At 44.1% G+C, this 18,311-nt stretch overlaps 1 protein-coding gene across 4 annotated transcripts in view; it reads left to right on the top strand.

Moving 5' to 3' along the window:
• The first annotated feature begins 3,771 nt into the window (after positions 1-3,771).
• OSBPL1A (oxysterol binding protein like 1A) overlaps positions 3,772-18,311 on the top strand; it is a 170,670-nt gene continuing 156,130 nt past the window's right edge. For 3 of the 4 annotated variants that reach the window (XM_044293456.1, XM_044293460.1, XM_044293461.1), the window contains exons 1-4: positions 3,772-3,903; positions 11,675-11,797; positions 12,886-12,971; positions 16,129-16,203. In XM_044293456.1, coding sequence (XP_044149391.1) covers positions 11,677-11,797; positions 12,886-12,971; positions 16,129-16,203 — 282 coding nt within the window. In that variant the 5' untranslated portion in view covers positions 3,772-3,903; positions 11,675-11,676. The remainder of the gene's footprint in view (positions 3,904-11,674; positions 11,798-12,885; positions 12,972-16,128; positions 16,204-18,311) is intronic. The other variant, XM_044293459.1, reaches the window with a different exon arrangement.

The following is an 18,311-nucleotide window of genomic DNA, read 5'->3' as shown; positions in this document are numbered from 1 at the left end:
TTAGCAGCAAACTTTGTAAAAACTAATATTTGTGTCATTCGCAAAACTTTTGGCCACGACTGTATACTATTTGTGCCTGGTATTGCAGCTGAGCTCAATTTACTTGACTGAGCTGCACCTAGGCCCCATGACGTCACTGGCCTAGGAATGGGCCTAAGAACCCACCCAGTGCCGCAGCCTCTTTGAACATCAAATTCCTGGATCACTCTTTTAACACCAAACCATTTGTCTTCCCTTCAAACCTCCATTTCCTTGTAAAAGCGCAAGGACTTCTCTCGAAACATACGTTGAAAACAATGAAACCTCTATAAGACTTTCCGAAAACGTGTCTATTTCAGATTTCCTGTGACAGATTTTCATTTCCACCATATATAATTCATACTGACCGTCTTCTTTGAGGAGATCACCCCCTAGAAGTCCACTAATCAATGCAATTTGGGGGTAGGTGGAGGGGGATTAGTCTTAGACAGAAAGCCCTTCCATTAAACCTTCCTAGATCCAGGTTGTCCACTGTCAAATCCTCCTTCCCACATCAATGAAAGGATCCATACCATGCTGACATTACTGAATGGCACAAAACATTAGGGTATGTTCACATGTGGCACTCCGTGTGCTGTCCACATCTGTTGCTCCGTTCCGTGGCCCCGCAAAAATTATAGATCATGTCCAATTCTTGTCCGTTTTGCGGACAATAGGCATTTCTATAATAAGCTGTCTGTTCCGTTACGCAAATTGCGGAAGGCACACGGGCGGCTTCCGTGTTTAGCGGGTCTGCAATTTGCGGACCGCATTAACATGGCACGTTCATGTGCAAGAGGCCTAACGGTCACGCGGCCGTGTCATCGCACCGCAAACCAAGGTTCCGAAAAATACAGATAAAGCCATGTGCACCCAGCATCGCGGACCTATGTCCTGTCTTTTGTGGCATGGCCTCATGGATCCTGAAGCACACGGAAGGGCTTCTGTGAGCTCTCTGGGTCCGTGTGGAATACATCCTAAACTTAGGCCCCATGCACACGGCCGTGTTTCACAGCCGTGTGCGGGCCGTGGAACCGCGGCCTGGATCTCTCCTGAGAGCAGGAGCGCACGGCGTCACTGGTTGCTATGACGCCGTGCGCTCCCTGCTGCCGCCGCAATACAGTAATACACTGGTATGATCTATACCAGTGTATTACTGTACTGTGCCGGCAGCAGGGAGCGCACGGCGTCATAGCAACCAGTTACGCCGTGCGCTCCTGCTCTCAGGAAGGATCCAGGCCGCGGTTCCACGGCCCGCACACGGCTGTGAAACACGGCCGTGTGCATGGGGCCTTAACCTGTCATTTTTACTGAACATTGAACACCATAAATATGAAACCCAGGGGAAAAAAAGTGCTGTCATTTTTTTTTCTGTTCCACCCTATACATTTTTGCCAGTTTCCCAATATATTATATGGAACATTAAATGGCGCCATTAAAAAAAATGCTACCCTTCCCAGAAAATCATGCCCTCATGTTGAAGGAAAAATTAAAAATATGGGCTATTCAAAAGCAAGGATGGAAAAATACTAAAACAAAAAAAATGGTGCGGAATGGGAAAGTGAGGGGTGCCCCCGGCCGGTATCCGTGTTTTGTGGATTTGCGGTTTTCAGACTCCTAAATAAATACTTTGTTAACAAGACTTTTTTTCCGTCTTACATAACGGAACAAGACAGAACCGTTATTCGTGCCATAGAACTATATTAGGACGATCAAAGCGGAATGCCTCCATTTTGCTTTCCGTTATATTCCATTATAACCCTGTTATAACCGAATATACAACACGTATGAGAGCCCAACCTCACACTGTCTGGCCTTGTCAATCAAAGTGCAGGGAGCGCAGCATGGAGGCAAATGGCACCCCTTCAGACTTAATACATAACCCTTAACATCTAATAAATAACGACATAACACCTTATTTTGGAATAAAATGGCCGCAATGCTTTAAGGGTAACCTTAAAATAGCAACATACTTTAATAAATAAATACATAATTAAAATCTTGAATTTCATTAAATAAATAACCATTAAAAACACAAATAATTACCGAAATCCACTCAGCAATAGCAGCGTTTTGGCTTTCCGTTTGTGAGATCCGTTCAGGGCTCTCACAAGCGGTCCAAAACAGATCAGTTTTGCCCTAATGCATTCTGAATGGAAAAGGACCCGCTCAGAATGCATCAGTTTGCCTCCGTTCCGTCTCCATTCCGCTTTGGAGGCGGACACCAAAACGCTGCTTGCAGCGGTGTCCGTCTGACGAAACTGTAAGTCAATGGGGATGGATCCGTTTTCTCTGACACAATAGAAAACGGATCCGTCAATGACTTTCAATGGTGTTCAAGACGGATCAGTCTTGGCTATGGTAAAGATATTACAAACGGATCCGTTCTGAACGGATGCAGACGGTCGTTTTATCTGAAGGGATCCGTCTGTGCAGATCCATGACGGATCGGCACCAACCGCGAGTGTGAAAGTAGCCAAAGCAAAGCGACATAAAAGCATAACAAAAGGGGAGGTAGGGAGGGCGGGTCTTCTTAATACTGGCCCAGAAGCGCCGCCGAACCCCCAATTTAAGGACCAACAACTCTGGGGGGCCTGTACAGTTGCTGGGAAAGCAGATCCTCTAGGTGTAATGGCAACGCCCCTGTTGCTCCTAGAGGCTCATTTGCATATAATAAAACACAATTTTTCTCAGCAATACGGGCACATATCAACATGGGACCAAAACAGACGCCTTCAGTTGGCAAGAGCACACGTAAAAGGTCAGTTTCATAGATACAAATCTGCTGACAAGTGCATACCTCCCAACTTTAAAAAAAAATAGCAAATAGGGACAATATGTGCGGCACACGTCAAGGCAGTATGTTTCTTACTAGGCCACGCCTCTAACTCCGCCCAAAGCGTAATTACTGACACCATCACAACTGCAGCAGCTGGGAATGGGTTAGGCATCAGTTCTTTTATTTTTTTACCGCATGTGGAGCCCCTGGAACATTTTTTTTCTTGCACTTCAATATCCATAGTAACATAGTACATAAGGCCGAAAAAAGACATCTGTTCATCCAGTTAGGCCTGTCATCCTGCAAGTTGATCCAGAGGAAGGCAAAAAAATACCCTGTGAGGTAGAAGCCAATTTCCGCTAATTGCCACTATCCAAATATTAGCACAAAATCATCAGATTATAGATATTTTAAGTAGTGTTGAGCGAACTTGTGTTTTAAGTTCGGCGTCTAAAGTTCGGGTTATCGAAGTATCCCGTTATCGATTCCGCTACCACAGACCATAACGGAATTTAAAATCCATAACGGGATACTTCGATAACCTGAACCCAAACTTTAGACGCCGAACTTAAAACACAAGTTCGCTCAACACAAATTTTAAGGTCCAAATTGCACCAAATAATGACATTATGGTCTAATACACAGGTAGAAACCATACAGTTTAGTAAGGAGCAATTTAATACATTTCTAAATGCACATTTATGCATTAATTCCCCAGAGGGACTTGGGTCAGAAAGAGGAACTGTCCCTCCAAAAGAGGGCCACTTGGGAGGCATGCAAGTGTCTTTTAATGTGCAGCATGGACAGAATCCAGCCTGGCAATGTGAAAGCCTTCACCACAGCCCGGCACCAGCTGTGGCCATTCTCATAGCCTGTCACGTTGAGGTAATGCGCCCTGTAAACTGCCCCATGCCTGTTTCGGGGCGGGCAGCAGCATTACTCAGCACCACAGCCGTCAGCTCCCATTGGAGAGGGGATAAACAGGAAGCGTGTGCATAATAGGAGCCATGTGTGAGGGGCGGCGCTCCGCTCTCCTCCCGGTCTACGTCTCTGGCCGCCGTGGCCTCAGGATACTGTAGGTGAGGAGCGGTGTGTGTCAGTGTGTGGTAAGTGGGCGCCTAACCTGCGACCGGCAGCAGGTGTCTGTGTAATGCTGGCTGCCCTGTTGTCACCAGCCTGCAGCACGTTACTGTGTCACATGACAGCCCGGGAACATGCATAACAGATTACATACAGCGCTAATTGCCACTATACACTAATAATTATTTATATCATATTTATATATCTTTCTCATTTGGATGATGCATGTCTATCTCGGGGTTTGTAATTGTGTGCAAGCAAAAAAATATAAAAGGAGTAGTTGCCCCCATACATCCCAACTTTAGAAAATTGCAAAGAGGGGCAATATATGCGGCCCACGCGGCGCAATTTTTTTTCATACTAGGCCACACCTCTAACTCCGCCCAAAGTATCACTATACACACCCAGTCCCTTTAACCCCTTAAGGACCCTGGGATTTTCCATTTTTGCGTTTTTGTTTTTCACTTCCCGCCTTCCCATAGTCCTCACTTTTTTTATTTTCCCATTCACATATCCTTATGAGGGCTTATTGTTTGCGGGACAAGTTGTACTTTCTAATGGCACCATTTATGGTGGCATACCATGTAGTAGGGAGCGAGAAAAAATTCCAAATGGGGTAGAATTGGGAAAAAATGCAATTCTGATAAAGGTTTTTATTTTAATTTTTTTTACACTGTACACTATGCGGTAAAATCTGTTCTTTTCAGTGATACCAATTTTAAGTGTGTGTCACTTTTTGATCACTTTTTATTAAGAAATTATTGGGTGATTAAAGTGACAAAAAATAGCAAATTGGCAGCCCCCCCCCCCCCCACTGCGCCATTTGCTGTATGCAATTAATATAGTTATATTTTAATAGTATGGGCATTTTTGCACACAGCGATGCCCATGATGTGTTTTTTTATTTTTATTGGTTAAGCATTTTTTTTTTAAGGAAAGGGGGGTGATTTGAACTTTTTTTTTTTTTTTTACATTTGTAAACTTTTTTTGAGTCACCTTGGATGACAATAGCTGGCAATCATTCTATTGACCATAGTATTCAGTGATGGCTAAATAGCCATCATTGAAGACTTCATTTGCACTATATCAATACAAGGCTGCCACCTAGTGTCCTGTATTGATTTATACATCTAATTGACTCTGAAGCCTGCTTGAGGCTTCGGTCAATTAGATCGGGGTAACAGGTCCCCCAATCTCAGCCGGGGAACGCTGTTACCGGATCGTAAGCGCGCGTCTTCTGGTTCCAGTTCACATTTGACCACGGCATCTGAAAGGAAAGATGTATGCAATCAGCCTTATGGCTGATCGCATACATGTGCCGCGGGTCTCTGCTATTTAAAATAGCAGAAACCCTGCGGCTAAGGCACATGCGAGCAGGCGGCAGTTTAGTGATCGGACCCATGACGTACAGCTACGTCTTTAGTCCTTAAAGGGTTAATGCCCCCAAATAGTAATTATTTCCCCTTTGTGCCCCCTTGACAGTAGTTATGGCCACTGTGCCCCCTTGACAGTAGCATACCACCTAACTTTTTGGATGCTCAAACAGGGACATTTAAACCTGATTGTGCGAACCAATCAGTAGCTGAGGGGTGCCTCCGTCATTACCTCAGCAGCATTTACAGCCATTTGAAGATCTTCGGGGTACTTTTGGCCAGAGCATCCCACATCACCAGACCTGCAGAGGGACGCATACTTACCTGCTCCCCACCACTGGGTTCCAGCACCTTCTGTGCTGTGCTCCAGTCCCCGTTCTCAAACCTGCTTGACAGGGGTCGTGTGACCACTGTAGCCAATGACTGGCCGCAGTAGGGACATATCCCCCACGTGTCATGTACCGTGGTTCATTTGGGACGGCCCACTGCGGTTAGTCATTGGCTGCTGCATCCACAAGACTCCTGTCAAACAGCATGGACCGGAGCACTGCAGCAGCATTCAGGGACTGAAGTATCTTGAGCAGGTAAGTATGCTTCCCTCTGCAGGTTCGAGGGTGTAGGGGAAGTCTGGCTGAAAGGCCCCCAAAGTTGGACACTTTGAGGGTATGTCCACATAGGATGTCATTTATGGCAGCAAAATATGCATGATTTACAAGCAAATGTTCACAATTTCACACTAGATCTTAAAATTGGTGAAATTTGCCAGTCATTTTCTTTTTTGTAGCATATAGATAAGGTAAAATCTATTTTGCTGGTATTGTAAAATGCTGTGGATTTGCAGGAAATCTGCGTCATTTCATTCCTGAGTGGGTTTTCCAAAACCCCTCAAAAATGCAGCAGCAGCGACATGCTCACCTACCCTAGGTAACCGCCAAAACCAGTGATTGACATCCCCAGAGATGAATGAAGAGGCACTGTGCATGTTTGACCACTGCTCCATTCATACTGGAGGACAGGACCCCCATTTTCTTGATCATTGAGGGACCCAGCGGTTGGACCTCCACAATCACATACTTATCAACCATCCTGTGTATAGGGGATATGTTTAAATCTTGGCATAGCCCCTACTTTACCTGTGCATTGCATGTAGAACATGGACAACGCTATACAGCCAGGGTGGCTCTCCTTTCTTCTTCATACTACAGGGTCCCGAGCTTGGAGACCCGCTCTATGGCTGTTTGTACTAGTGATTATACCGTACGCTCACAGAAGCAATTTTTTTTTTTACTTTTAGTTTAGAAGAGCAGATCACTCTTCGTGCCGAGGAAAAAACTGAAAATGAAAATAGGAAAGAGGAACCAGTACGTGACTGGATTTGGTTCCATATCTTAGAAAGTCTTGTGTTCTCTCTTCGTGTGACAGGTCCCCAAACTTATTTCAAAAGATGTATTATCTAGTCCAAATATTGACCACTTAGTAACAATATCTTTCACAATGAAGTTAAAAATAATACAGCACTTCATTTATAGATATCTTTTAAAATGGTTTTGATATGTTAACCCCTTAAGGACCAGGCTCATTTTCTCCTTAAGGACCAGGCCATTTTTTGCAAATCTGACCAGTGCTCATAACTTTAAAGCGCTTTCACTTACCCAGGCCGTTCTGAGATTGTTTTTTCGTCACATATTGTACTTCATGACACAGCTAAAATTGGGTCAAAAAAGTTAAGGTTTTTGCATAAAAAAAATAAAATTTTTACCAATTTTTTTTTAAAATTAGCAAATGTCAAAGTTTCAGTTTCTCTACTTCTTCTGTAATACATAGTAATACCCCCAAAAATTGTGATGACTTTACATTCCCCATATGTCTACTTCATGTTTGTAGCATTTTGGGAATTATATTTTATTTTTTGGGGATGTTACAAGGCTTAGAAGTTTAGAAGCAAATTTTGAAATTTTTCAGAAATCTATTTATGGACCAGTTCAGGTTTGAAGTCATATTGTGAGGCTTAGATAATAGAAACCTCCCAAAAATGACCCTATTCTAGAAACTACACCCCTCAAGGTATTCAAAACAGTTTTTTCTAACTTTATTAACCCTTTAGGTCTTCCACAAGTGTTAATGGCAGATGGAGAAACAATTTTGAAATTTCAATTTTTTGGACAATTTTCCAATATAATCAATTTTTTCCAGGAGTAAAACAAGGGTTAACTGCCAAACAACACTCAAAATGGGTTGCCCTGATTCTGTAGTTTGCAAAAACACCCCATAAGTGGTTGTAAACTACTGTTTGGCCGAACGGTAGCACATAGAAGGAGGGGAACACCATATGGGTTTTGGAAGGCAGATTTTGCAGGACTGGTTTTGTTTATACCATGTCCCATTTGAAGCCCCCTGTTGCACCTCTAGAATAGAAATTTCAAAAAGTGACTCCATCTAAGAAAGTACACCCCTCAAGGTATTCAAAACTGGGTTTACAAACTTTGTTAACCCTTTAGGTGTTCCACAAGAGTTAATGGCAGATGGAGAAACAATTTTGAAATTTCTATTTTTTGGAAAATTTTCCATTTTAACCCTTACTTTATTACTGGAAAAAATGGGTTAACAGCCAAACAAAATGGGTTGCCCTAATTCTGTAGTTTGCAGAAACACCCCATATGTGGTTGTAAACTACTATTTGGCTAAACGGCAGGACATAGAAGAAGGGGGACACCATATGTTTTTTGGAAGGCAGATTTTGCTGGACTGGTTTATTTACACCATGTACCCTTTCAAGCCCCCTGATGCACCCCTAGAGTAGAAACTCCATAAAAGTGACCCCATCTAGGAAACTACAGGATAAGGTGGTTGTTGTTTTGGGACTATTTTTGGGGTAAATTTGATTTTTGGTTGCTCTATATTACTCTTTTTTGAGGCAATGTAACAAAAAAATTAAATTCTAAAATTGTTTCTACATTCGCTATTTAGTTTTGTGGAACACCTAAAGGGTTGTGGCAGGGGGGGGGGTCTGGGTTAGGGTTAGATGGATAGATGGAAGTTTGGAATAAAAGTACATTTTTTATTTTATTTTTCCTAACTTACTTTTCCCTTTATTCCCTGCCTAACGGTGCCTCTCCCTCACTGACCCTAACCTACCTGGGTGGCGATGGGTGCAGGAGGGTGATGGATGCCGATTAGGGGGACACAGGAGCTGGTGCTGGACGATGCTGCACGGTCAGGGTGCTGGACAGGAAGAGGAGGGGAGAGAGGAGCGCAGGAAGTTTGAATCTCGCGCCTCTCTCCCCTGCACCAATCAGCACCCTGGACAGCAGTGTTCAGCACCAGGGCCAGCACCGCCTCTCCAAATCCTCGGACTGCGATTGGTGGTGTATAATTACGCCACCGATCGCAGTCTTTTTCTGGTTCATCGGGTCACAGGACACCCGAATGGACCGGAAACGCAGAAAACCGCAGGTCTGAATTGACCTGCGGTTTTCTGTGATCGCCGATACGGGGGGGGGGGGGGGTCAAATGACCCCCCCCCTGCGTTGTTACGGGATGCCGGCTGAATGATTTCAGCCGACGTCCCGTTCCAATTAACCCCCGCGGCGCCGGAATTCCGATTTTAAGTCAGGACGTACCGGTACGTCCTGGGTCCTTAAGGACTCGGGAAATAGGGCGTACCGGTACGTCCCTCAGCAGATTTTTACCTGGCAGACCTGTTGGATGTACACTTGGCAACTGAAGGCATCTGTGTTGGTCCCATGTTCATATGTGCCCGCATTACTGAGAAAAATGATGTTTTAATATATGCAAATGAGCCTGTAGGAGCAATGGGGGCGTTGCTGTTACACCTAGAGGCTCTGCTCTCTCTGCTGGTATGCCCCCTGCACTTTGATTGACAGGGTAAACATCACACCTGGCACTTTATTGCAACTTGATACCTGACAATATAACCATGCATTATATATAACTTGTCAATACATCTTTATTACAACTTCGGGGGGGTTCATATCATCAAAGCCATGTTTCTTGCCTCCCCCCGCTTTGCCAGCCTCTTCACCAATCTAGATAGAGCTCCAGGCTAGAGATGAGCGAATCGACTTTGGATGTTTCGCATAAAACTTCATTTTAATACTGTACGGAGCAGGAGCACTGTACAGTATTAGAATGTATTGGCTCCGATGAGCCAGAGTTATTACTTCGCGACTTCACAAAATAACTTCAGAAATTAATTTATACTGTAAAAAAACATTTCCTGAGCTCTGGTTCGGTTCCAAGCGCTGGCAGTCGAGCAGATTTAGGTGCACTGTGTTTCATTGGGTGGTCCTTGGCTTCATCAATATAGAAAGGGCCCAGAAGCTTCAATAGAGATCTGTTAGTAAGGGACATATAATGCACAGTAATATTCCATTTTAAAGATGCTGACTCGGCATAGATATTGGTGGAATACTTCTAATATATCTGGACTGCCGAGTGTAGCCCCCTGCTATCTCCTGCAGACTCAGAAGTGAATGGAGCTGTGGTCACACATGTGCACTACTGCTTCATTCACACAGGGGGCTCGGGACTCTCATGATCAGTGAACGGTCCAAGCAGCTGGACCTCCGGAAATCCTACATTTATCTCCTATGCTAGGGAAATGTTATTCGGGGAATACCCTTTTACCCAACAGGTATATTACTTAGAGCAGGCATGCTCAACCTGCGGCCCTCCAGCTGTTGAAAAACTACAACTCCCATCATTCCCTGACAGCCTACAGCTATCATCCTACAGAAGGGCATTGTGGGAGTTTTAGTTTTACAACAGCTGGAGGGCCGCAGGTTGAGCATGCCTGACTTAGAGGTATTCCAATCACAGACAATGGAGGCATATGGCTAGGATATGCCTCTATTGTGTGATAGGTTCGGGTCCCAGCGGAACAGAGCGGGGAGACCGGTGGCTGGAGGACCCTGGAGTCCGGCCACCGCCAAGCGTTTTCCCCATATAAGTGAATGGAAGTGCGCCGCGTTTGCGCAGCCACCGCTCCTATTCATTTCTATGGGGCCGACGGAAATAGCCGAGCATATTTTCGGCAGTCCCATATAAATGAATGGAGTGCGGCTGTGCTGTGCGCCCTCCACCACCTTTCCCCGCTCTGTTCTCCGTTTTCTGGGACCCACACCTATCAGAAAATGGGGGCATATCCTTCCTTTAAAGGGGTTTTTCTGGTGTTTAATATTGATGACCTATCCAAACACCATGTTACGGTAGCATCTCCAGACTATCTTTATTCATCGTGCATCCATGAATGTGTACAAAAAATTGATCAGTTTGTATTATCTTTAACGTCAATGGAGGACGGATCCGTTTTCTATTGTGTCAGTGAAAACGGATCCGTCCCCATTGACTTACATTGTGTGCCAGGACGCAGGCAGCGTTTTGGTGTCCTCCTCCAAGGCGGAATGAAGACGGAACGGAGCCAAACTGATGCGTTCTGAGCTGATCCTTTTCCATTCAGAATGCATTAGGGCAAAACTGATCCGTTTTGGGCCGCTTGTGAGAGTCCTGAAACGCTTAGTGCTGTGGCCTTCTCACAGCTTTACCAAGCACAGTGCCATCCATTGGCTGTGGTTGGTATTACAGCTCAGGCCCATTCTGTGATTGAAGAGATGTGACGTCAATGACCTCTTCAAACAGCTGATCGTCAGGGGTGTCGGGAGTCGGATCTCTGAGGATAGGTCATCAAAATTAAACGCTCAGAAAAACCCTTTAATCCTTCATAGATAAATGTAAAAATATACATAATTGTCAGCTCATCTGTCTAACATCTGTACTTTGTGGATTTTCTTTTCATTGTACTGTACTTTGTTGCAGTTTTCTGGTCGGGATTATGCAGTGACATTCCACAATAAATTTTCTAGGTGTAATCCTGACCTAAGGCTCTGTTCAGACTTGTTTCTCTGTAACCCTGGGTTCACACTTGAGCGTTTTACAGCGCGTTCCTACGCGCTGTAAAACGCACAACAAGGATAAACCAATGCTTCCCTATCGGCATGGTTCTCACCTGGGCGTTTTACAGCGCGTACGATCGCGCTGTAAAACGCCCGACGCTCAAACAAGTACCTGACCCTTTTTTTGAGCGTTTGTCGCGCGTTCCCGTACAGTAGACTTTCGGGAACGCGCGACAATGTGTGCACGCCTGTCTCTGTATGCGCGCTTGTAAACGCCCGTACAAGCGCGCATACAGAGCGCTCCTTTCGGAACGCTCATGTGTGAAACCAGGGTCATGGCTGTGCTGCGGATTCCGTCAGATTTCACAGGAAGGACATTGTTGCATGTCCGTGGTACGACTGATCCGACACTGCATCGTGGTTCCGGTTATACATATGTGAACAGAGCCTAGGCAGAGTATCGCAGGGAACCTTTGTTTCACCGACTCATCTGTTCAACCCTTTCCCTTCAGACATGAACAGTGAACCTGAGGAGAAACTTCTACACGACGCCCGAAATGGAAACCTGGATGGCGTCCGGGCACTTCTAGAAGGCTACAGAAAAGGACAGATTACAGTGAATATAGATTGCAAAGGTTAAAAAAAAGTAGTTATTTAACCCTTCCCTGACCACATGTAAATTAACGGGCTGGTGAACTGGCCTCTGTGCCTACGGCCCATTAATCTACATGTTGAGTTTGATGCAACTTACATGCAGTGCCATCGGTTGGATCGGGCTGGCACAATTATGTACTGTGACATAATCCGTTCCCTACTACATAAATTCCCCTGATCGCTGTGTTTCCGAATGCGATCAGGGGAATTTAACATCAGTTGTGCTGTATAGACGGGGCTTTGAGGTATGTAGAGAACATGCTTTTTTCTGTATGTGTATGTATACAGATCACTTGTACCCGTGATCTATGGGTGTTACCAGTTATCTGTATAGCAGGACAGCATGGAACACATAAATAATGGGGTCGTACAGCTTTATAACCACTTTTGCCAGTACTACGTAGTAGCTAAAGAAAAAACTTACTCCCCTACTCAATGCCGCTGCTTGGGGCCATGTCACCAATGAGATCACTGATTCCTGCCTGGAAGTTTCAGGGACTGGAAGCAGCTTGGATTGGACCCTCGCCGCTGGACCAGAGCAGCAGAAGCAGATGAGTGCTGTTTTTATTTAGGTACACAGCAATATTGGCCAAGTTTAAAGGGTATTATAAAGCCGGACAAACCCCTTTAAGCTCAATGATAAACCAGTATGCAGTGAGTTCCTAAGCTCCCTCTAGTGGCAAATTTGATTTACTTTACAAATATTTATGAAATTGGCATACAATTTTGGACAAGAGGTTTTCCCATTATAAATACTTAGACAGACCCCTCTCTGAATAGCGTCAAGGTAGAGGCGGCTACACTTGAGCAGAACACTCTCTTTGAAGTCAGTGGGAGTTACATAAAGAGCGTATGAATATTCAGCATACATTTATGGTGGACATACCCCCTGCACAGTTTTCTTAAGGCAAGTGTTATATACCACTCTGCTTTGTGCCAAGATCTCCTTTTGGTCAAGTAGAGAGTCCAGGGACCAGGTCTCCTAAACATGTAGGAGATGTCCTATGTAAATACATCTTTTACGTATCAAGTACTGATCCTGAGTTACTGCCTATGTTGTTGTCTCTAGGTAAAAGCAAGTCTAATATGGGATGGATGCCTCTTCATCTTGCATGTTATTTTGGACATCGGGAGGTGGTAGAAGATTTATTGAAGGTTAGTCTTAATATTTCTAGTAAAACGTATGTGCTCTGTCATGTTTTATGAAGGCACATAGTTACACAACAACCCTTTGAAATTCCCCAAATCTGCTACGCAAGGCAAGTATTATTGCCTTTTGTGAAACAATTTTATGTCTCATTTTTCCTGAGGAGGAGAACATGATGGATGTGAACTGATCTGCTGCTGTGGACAGCATTGTCCTTTATTTATTTTTATTTTTTTTTAAATCTTTTTACCTGTTAAACTTATAGCTGGAATTTTTTCTCTTTGGGAAGCAGCCACCTAGCCTCAGCTTGTGGGTACAGACGCCTGCCTCCTGAATGCCGTGTGAAAAAAGTGATCGAATGCATTACTGTCCTTATAATCACTACTACCAGGGAACTCCTGATTGGGATGGAGCTTCCCCTCAGGTGAAGCACCGCATAGGCAGGACCTGTCATCAGAATTACTTGTCCATTCACTGAGAGAAGAGACGAGGAAGAGAAAGGAGGCCAAATTATAAGAAGTTGATTTGCTGGTGAATGAGCGCAACCCCAGATAGTTTATCTTGTGTATATATCTACGATATATGAAAGGTTTATCCGGTGTAACTTCATTGCATACAGGAGCTTGCAATGAGATATAAACGCGTACAATAAAAAAAATTGTAGTCCACAGATTGTATAGATTGTGTGGACTAATGGGCGTTGATTTGCCTGCAGTTAGACTAACTTACAACCTCCAATTATTGTCATTGGTTATACTCACATTACAGTGGTAACATGTCTAAGAGTAACGGCCAGCCTAAAAGCAGGAGGGTGGGGTGGCTGCTCTTGGTAGGTGGCTGTCTTTTCCCTAGAGACAATTTAGTTTGCAGTTTGTAGATTCCTGCAAACACTTTTACACTACCAGAAAATGAAAAAGAACACCTTGAAACATTGTGATGTTAGTGGTGCTCGGTGAATGATCACACAACCAAGATGGAGCACCCTTTATTTTGGGTTCTGCAGAAGGGTTTATCTGGAGGCAGAGTCACCTTAAAGGGAACCAGTCATTAGGATTTTGGGTATAGAGCTGAGGACATGGGTTGCTAGATCGCCGCTAGCACATCCGCAATACCCAGTCCAGTTTTATTGTGTAAAAAAACCTGATTTGATATATATATGCAAATTAACCTGAGATGAGTCCAATTTGCATATGTATCAAATCGTTTTCTTTACACAATAAAAGCACACAGAGCTATGAGGACTGGGTATTGCAGATGTTCTAGCGGCCATCTAGCAACCCATGTCCTCAGCTCTATACACAAAATCCCGGTGACAGGTTCCCTTTAATACTGAGTGCCATCTCTCCTTGCTGTGATACAGGCTGCCACTCTGGCATGGTATTGTCCATATCTACTGCTGGATACACTGCTGGATATCCTCCTGTGGTATGTCAATCCAAGCTCTTTCAACTTGGATTTCAAGCCATGGTGGTTGTTGGTCGCTGTGTATGGGAGATCAGTCACCCCATCCAGTCCCAGATATTCTTGATTGGTGAGAGATCTGGCCAGAGGAGCTGCTGGATACCCAGAAGAGCATGATGTGTAGTGTGGGCAGTGGGTGGGTGCTATAATGTCACATCTGCTGAGTAAAAAGAAAGGCAGCAGGACAGGTTCCACGAAGTCCTGGACATACCGGAGGCTGCTCGATATTCCCTCCATGAATACCCGATGGGAAAAGCCATGGTAGCTATTGGCACCCTGCACCATGACACCTGGTGTTGGTCCTATCCACACTATGCATAATGGGATTAGTTCTCCACCCCCTTAAATGAGAGTTACCGAAACAGCAGAGCGCTACCCTCCCCCCAACTGTTTCTGTAAGCCTGGCAACCTGGGGCAGGCGTATGTCCTATCTCGCCATGGAAATGGTGAGATCGGTCAACCCCTGTAAGTTGGATCATTAGACCTACAGTTTTGGTAGAATTTGCAGCTGTAAAAAAATATATATATATTACTGCCTTCTGAATGAAGCTTTATAGGCCTTATGGATGGGTGTTGTCCAGTCAAACTTTTATGTGTGAGTTAAAGAGGACCTTTGTCCTGGATATCTTTAATCTAATTATTCTACATTATAGTGCGGCCCCCACTGATGTCTTGGCACTTTTTTTCTTTTCTAAAAGAACCCCCTGTCCATCCACTGTGGTCCCCGTATCTTTCGGTGCCTCATATGACTCGGTTATACTAGGCATGGACTTGTATTTCTCCTGGGCGCGGTTATCTTAATTAGAGTAAAGATATCCAGGTAAAAGGTCCTCTTTAAATAAAGCACTGAATTTGGTGTTCTGGTGTGTGTATGTGTATATATATATATTCCTTCAAAAGTTTAGACTTAAAGGGAACCTGTAACTGGGATTTTGTGTATAGAGCCGAGGACATAGGTTGCTAGATTGCCGCTAGCACATCCGCAATATCCAGTCCCCATAGTTCTGTGTGCTTTTATTGTGTAAAAAAATCGATTTGATACATATGCAAATTAACCTGAGATGTGTCCTGTACGTGAGACGAGTCAGGGACAGGACTCATCTCAGGTTAATTTGCATATGTATCAAATCAGTTTTTTTTACAAAGGGGTTTGTGACTGATCTCCCATACACAGCGACCAACAACCACCGTGGCTTAAAATCTAAGTTCAAAGAGCTTGGATTGACATACCACAGGAGGATATCCAGCAATGTATCCAGCAGTAGATATGGACAATACCATGCCAGAGTGGCAGCCTGTATCACAGCAAGGAGAGATGGCACCCAGTATTAAAGGGAACCTGTCACCGGGATTTTGTGTATAGAGCTGAGGACATGGGTTGCTAGATGGCCACTAGAACATGCAATACCCAGTCCCCATAGCTCTGTGTGCTTTTATTGTGTAAAAAAACCGATTTGATACATATGCAAATTGGACTCATCTCAGGTTAATTTGCATATGTATCAAATAGTTTTTTTTACACAATAAAAGCACACAGAGCTATGGGTATTGCGGATGTGCTAGCGGCCATCTAGCAACCCATGTCCTCAGCTCTATACACAAAATCCCGGTGACAGGTTCCCTTTAAAAAAAAAACAAAAAAAAAACATTTCTACGATGGGTCCACTTTGAGTTTATCACACTTTTTCTTCTGTTGTTTTGCAGGCTGGAGCTGACATCAATGTTCTAAATGACATGGGGGATACTCCTTTACACCGAGCTGCTTTTACTGGGCGTAAGGTGAAAAGCATGCTTTGTTTCTATACCTCAGATTACTAACAAAGACATGTAAAGGTTTTGTCTTCTTTAGTCTGTGCTCATCAATTTGCATTCAAACCCTTTATTATTGATGGCTGCTGGTTTGGGGCAAGTATAGAGCATTCATGATATCCCTACAGTATTGAAAATCGCACTATGCTTTAAAAATAAATAAATCAGGCCCCTGATACTCCATTTGCAACTCGTCGCTGTGTCAGACTTTTGTCATGTGGATGTCTCCTTCCCAGTACTACATGCTGGGTGTGAGATCTGTGTGTCCGATATATTGCTGTTCTCACCCTGCAACTGCCTCATGTGTAGTTTCCTCCCTATCTACAGCCTGTGTGAGCTGCACTTCTTGGTTTGTAGTGGCCCACTCCACACCCATCTGTAGTGTCCAGCCTCCACCTACTCCATATTGCTATCTCTAATACTGAGAGATGGTAGAGGAGAACAGAGAGACAACAGGAGCAGAGCCCTGATGGATTTATCTCAGATTCTGCAGCTCTAGCAGCTAAATGAAGGACATACACACCCTCTGCAAAAGCAAAATGTTAGGAAAATGTTTATGAAGACTATTTAAAAAGCTGCCAAATTTTTCATTTATGAAGCTAATGAACAATAAAAAAATAAAAATAAATTCAATGCAAAGGTGTTCCAGGTTTAACCCTTTTCCTGCCAAGCATGTATGTCATACATACTTGTGTGGTGGCATTTCGGTAGCTGTTGAAGCTGCTTCCAATTAAAGCATTTAAGATGCACTCTGGTGCTCCAAATCGGGGTACCCCAAGGGGTTAATATCCTGGCGTGGTAGAGACAGACACTGACACACAGGTGTGTCAAAGACCATCTCTCTCTCTTTATTACAGTAAGTTAAGCAGTTTATACAACTTCAGCATTCCCCTATTGAGCCTCATGCCATTGCTTCATTGGCTAAGAAGAAAAGAGAACACTTAGCTCGCATAGCAAAGTATGTGCAGATGCTAATGTAAACATCTGTACGCTAGCGCCATCTTGTAATGGCGTCTCACTAACATTAATACTGCATACGTCATATATGACACTTTACGGAGGTGCTTTTTTTTATAGGCAATAAGTATACATGGGTATCATCTAACTAAGTAATTGGCTTTTGCATTTTTCCACAGTCCATACACCATCCTTGACACATCTGTGGGAAAAGAGAGGACAAGCTCAGCCCGCAGCTTCATGCCCCCTCCTTCTCTCGCCATCGTTGTATAAACAGGCAGACTGAGCAAAGGGAGGAGGGGAGGCACTTGAGGCAAAGGAAGAAACGGCTTAAAGCAACTACATAAAAATCATCTAATTACATAGTCCTGGACAGAATAGAATGATATTCACACATCTCTATCATAGCTAAAGACTTATCTCATATGTCCTAGCCTATTTTCGGAATCCCCATAGAAATGAATAGAAGCGCACTGTGCTTGTGTGGCCACCGCTCCGATTCATTTCTACGGGGCCAACGGAAATAGCCTGGCCAGTGCTTGGCTATTTTCACTGGCCCCATAGAAATCAATGGAAGGCAGCTGCGCGCATGCCCGATGCTTCCTCTGGGACTTTGCCGGCTCCGTTTACCAGATAGGTGCGGGTCCCACCTGTCTGAGATGGCACAACCCCTTTAAAGAGGATCTGTCACCACTTCTGACATGCCTGTTTTAATAGTTCCATGCATTCCCCATTTAAGAACAATTCTGGAGAATCTATTCTTATGGCTATATGTTGTGCCATTCCTTTATTATTTCTACTAGAAGTTATGAATGAATTGCTAGCAGTCTGCAGTAAGGGTACAGAGGGGTGGTAACCAGTTGGGGGTGTGTACCTGCATAGACTCACACTATCCAATTAATGCTGCTATTTTCAGATTGTGCAGGTACACCCCCCCCCCCCCCCCAACTGGTTACCACCCCTCTGTTCCCTTACTGCAGACTGCTAGCAATTCATTCATAACTTCTAGTAGAAATAATAAAGGAATGGCACATCATACAGTCATAAGAATAGATGCTCCAGAATTGTTATTACATGGGGAATGCAAGTAGCTATTCAAACAGGTATTTCAGGAGAGGTGA

The sequence above is a fragment of the Bufo gargarizans genome, chromosome 5 (assembly GCF_014858855.1).
Source record: "Bufo gargarizans isolate SCDJY-AF-19 chromosome 5, ASM1485885v1, whole genome shotgun sequence".
NCBI lineage: Eukaryota > Metazoa > Chordata > Amphibia > Anura > Bufonidae > Bufo > Bufo gargarizans.
This window is presented reverse-complemented; position numbering and strand designations above follow the sequence as displayed.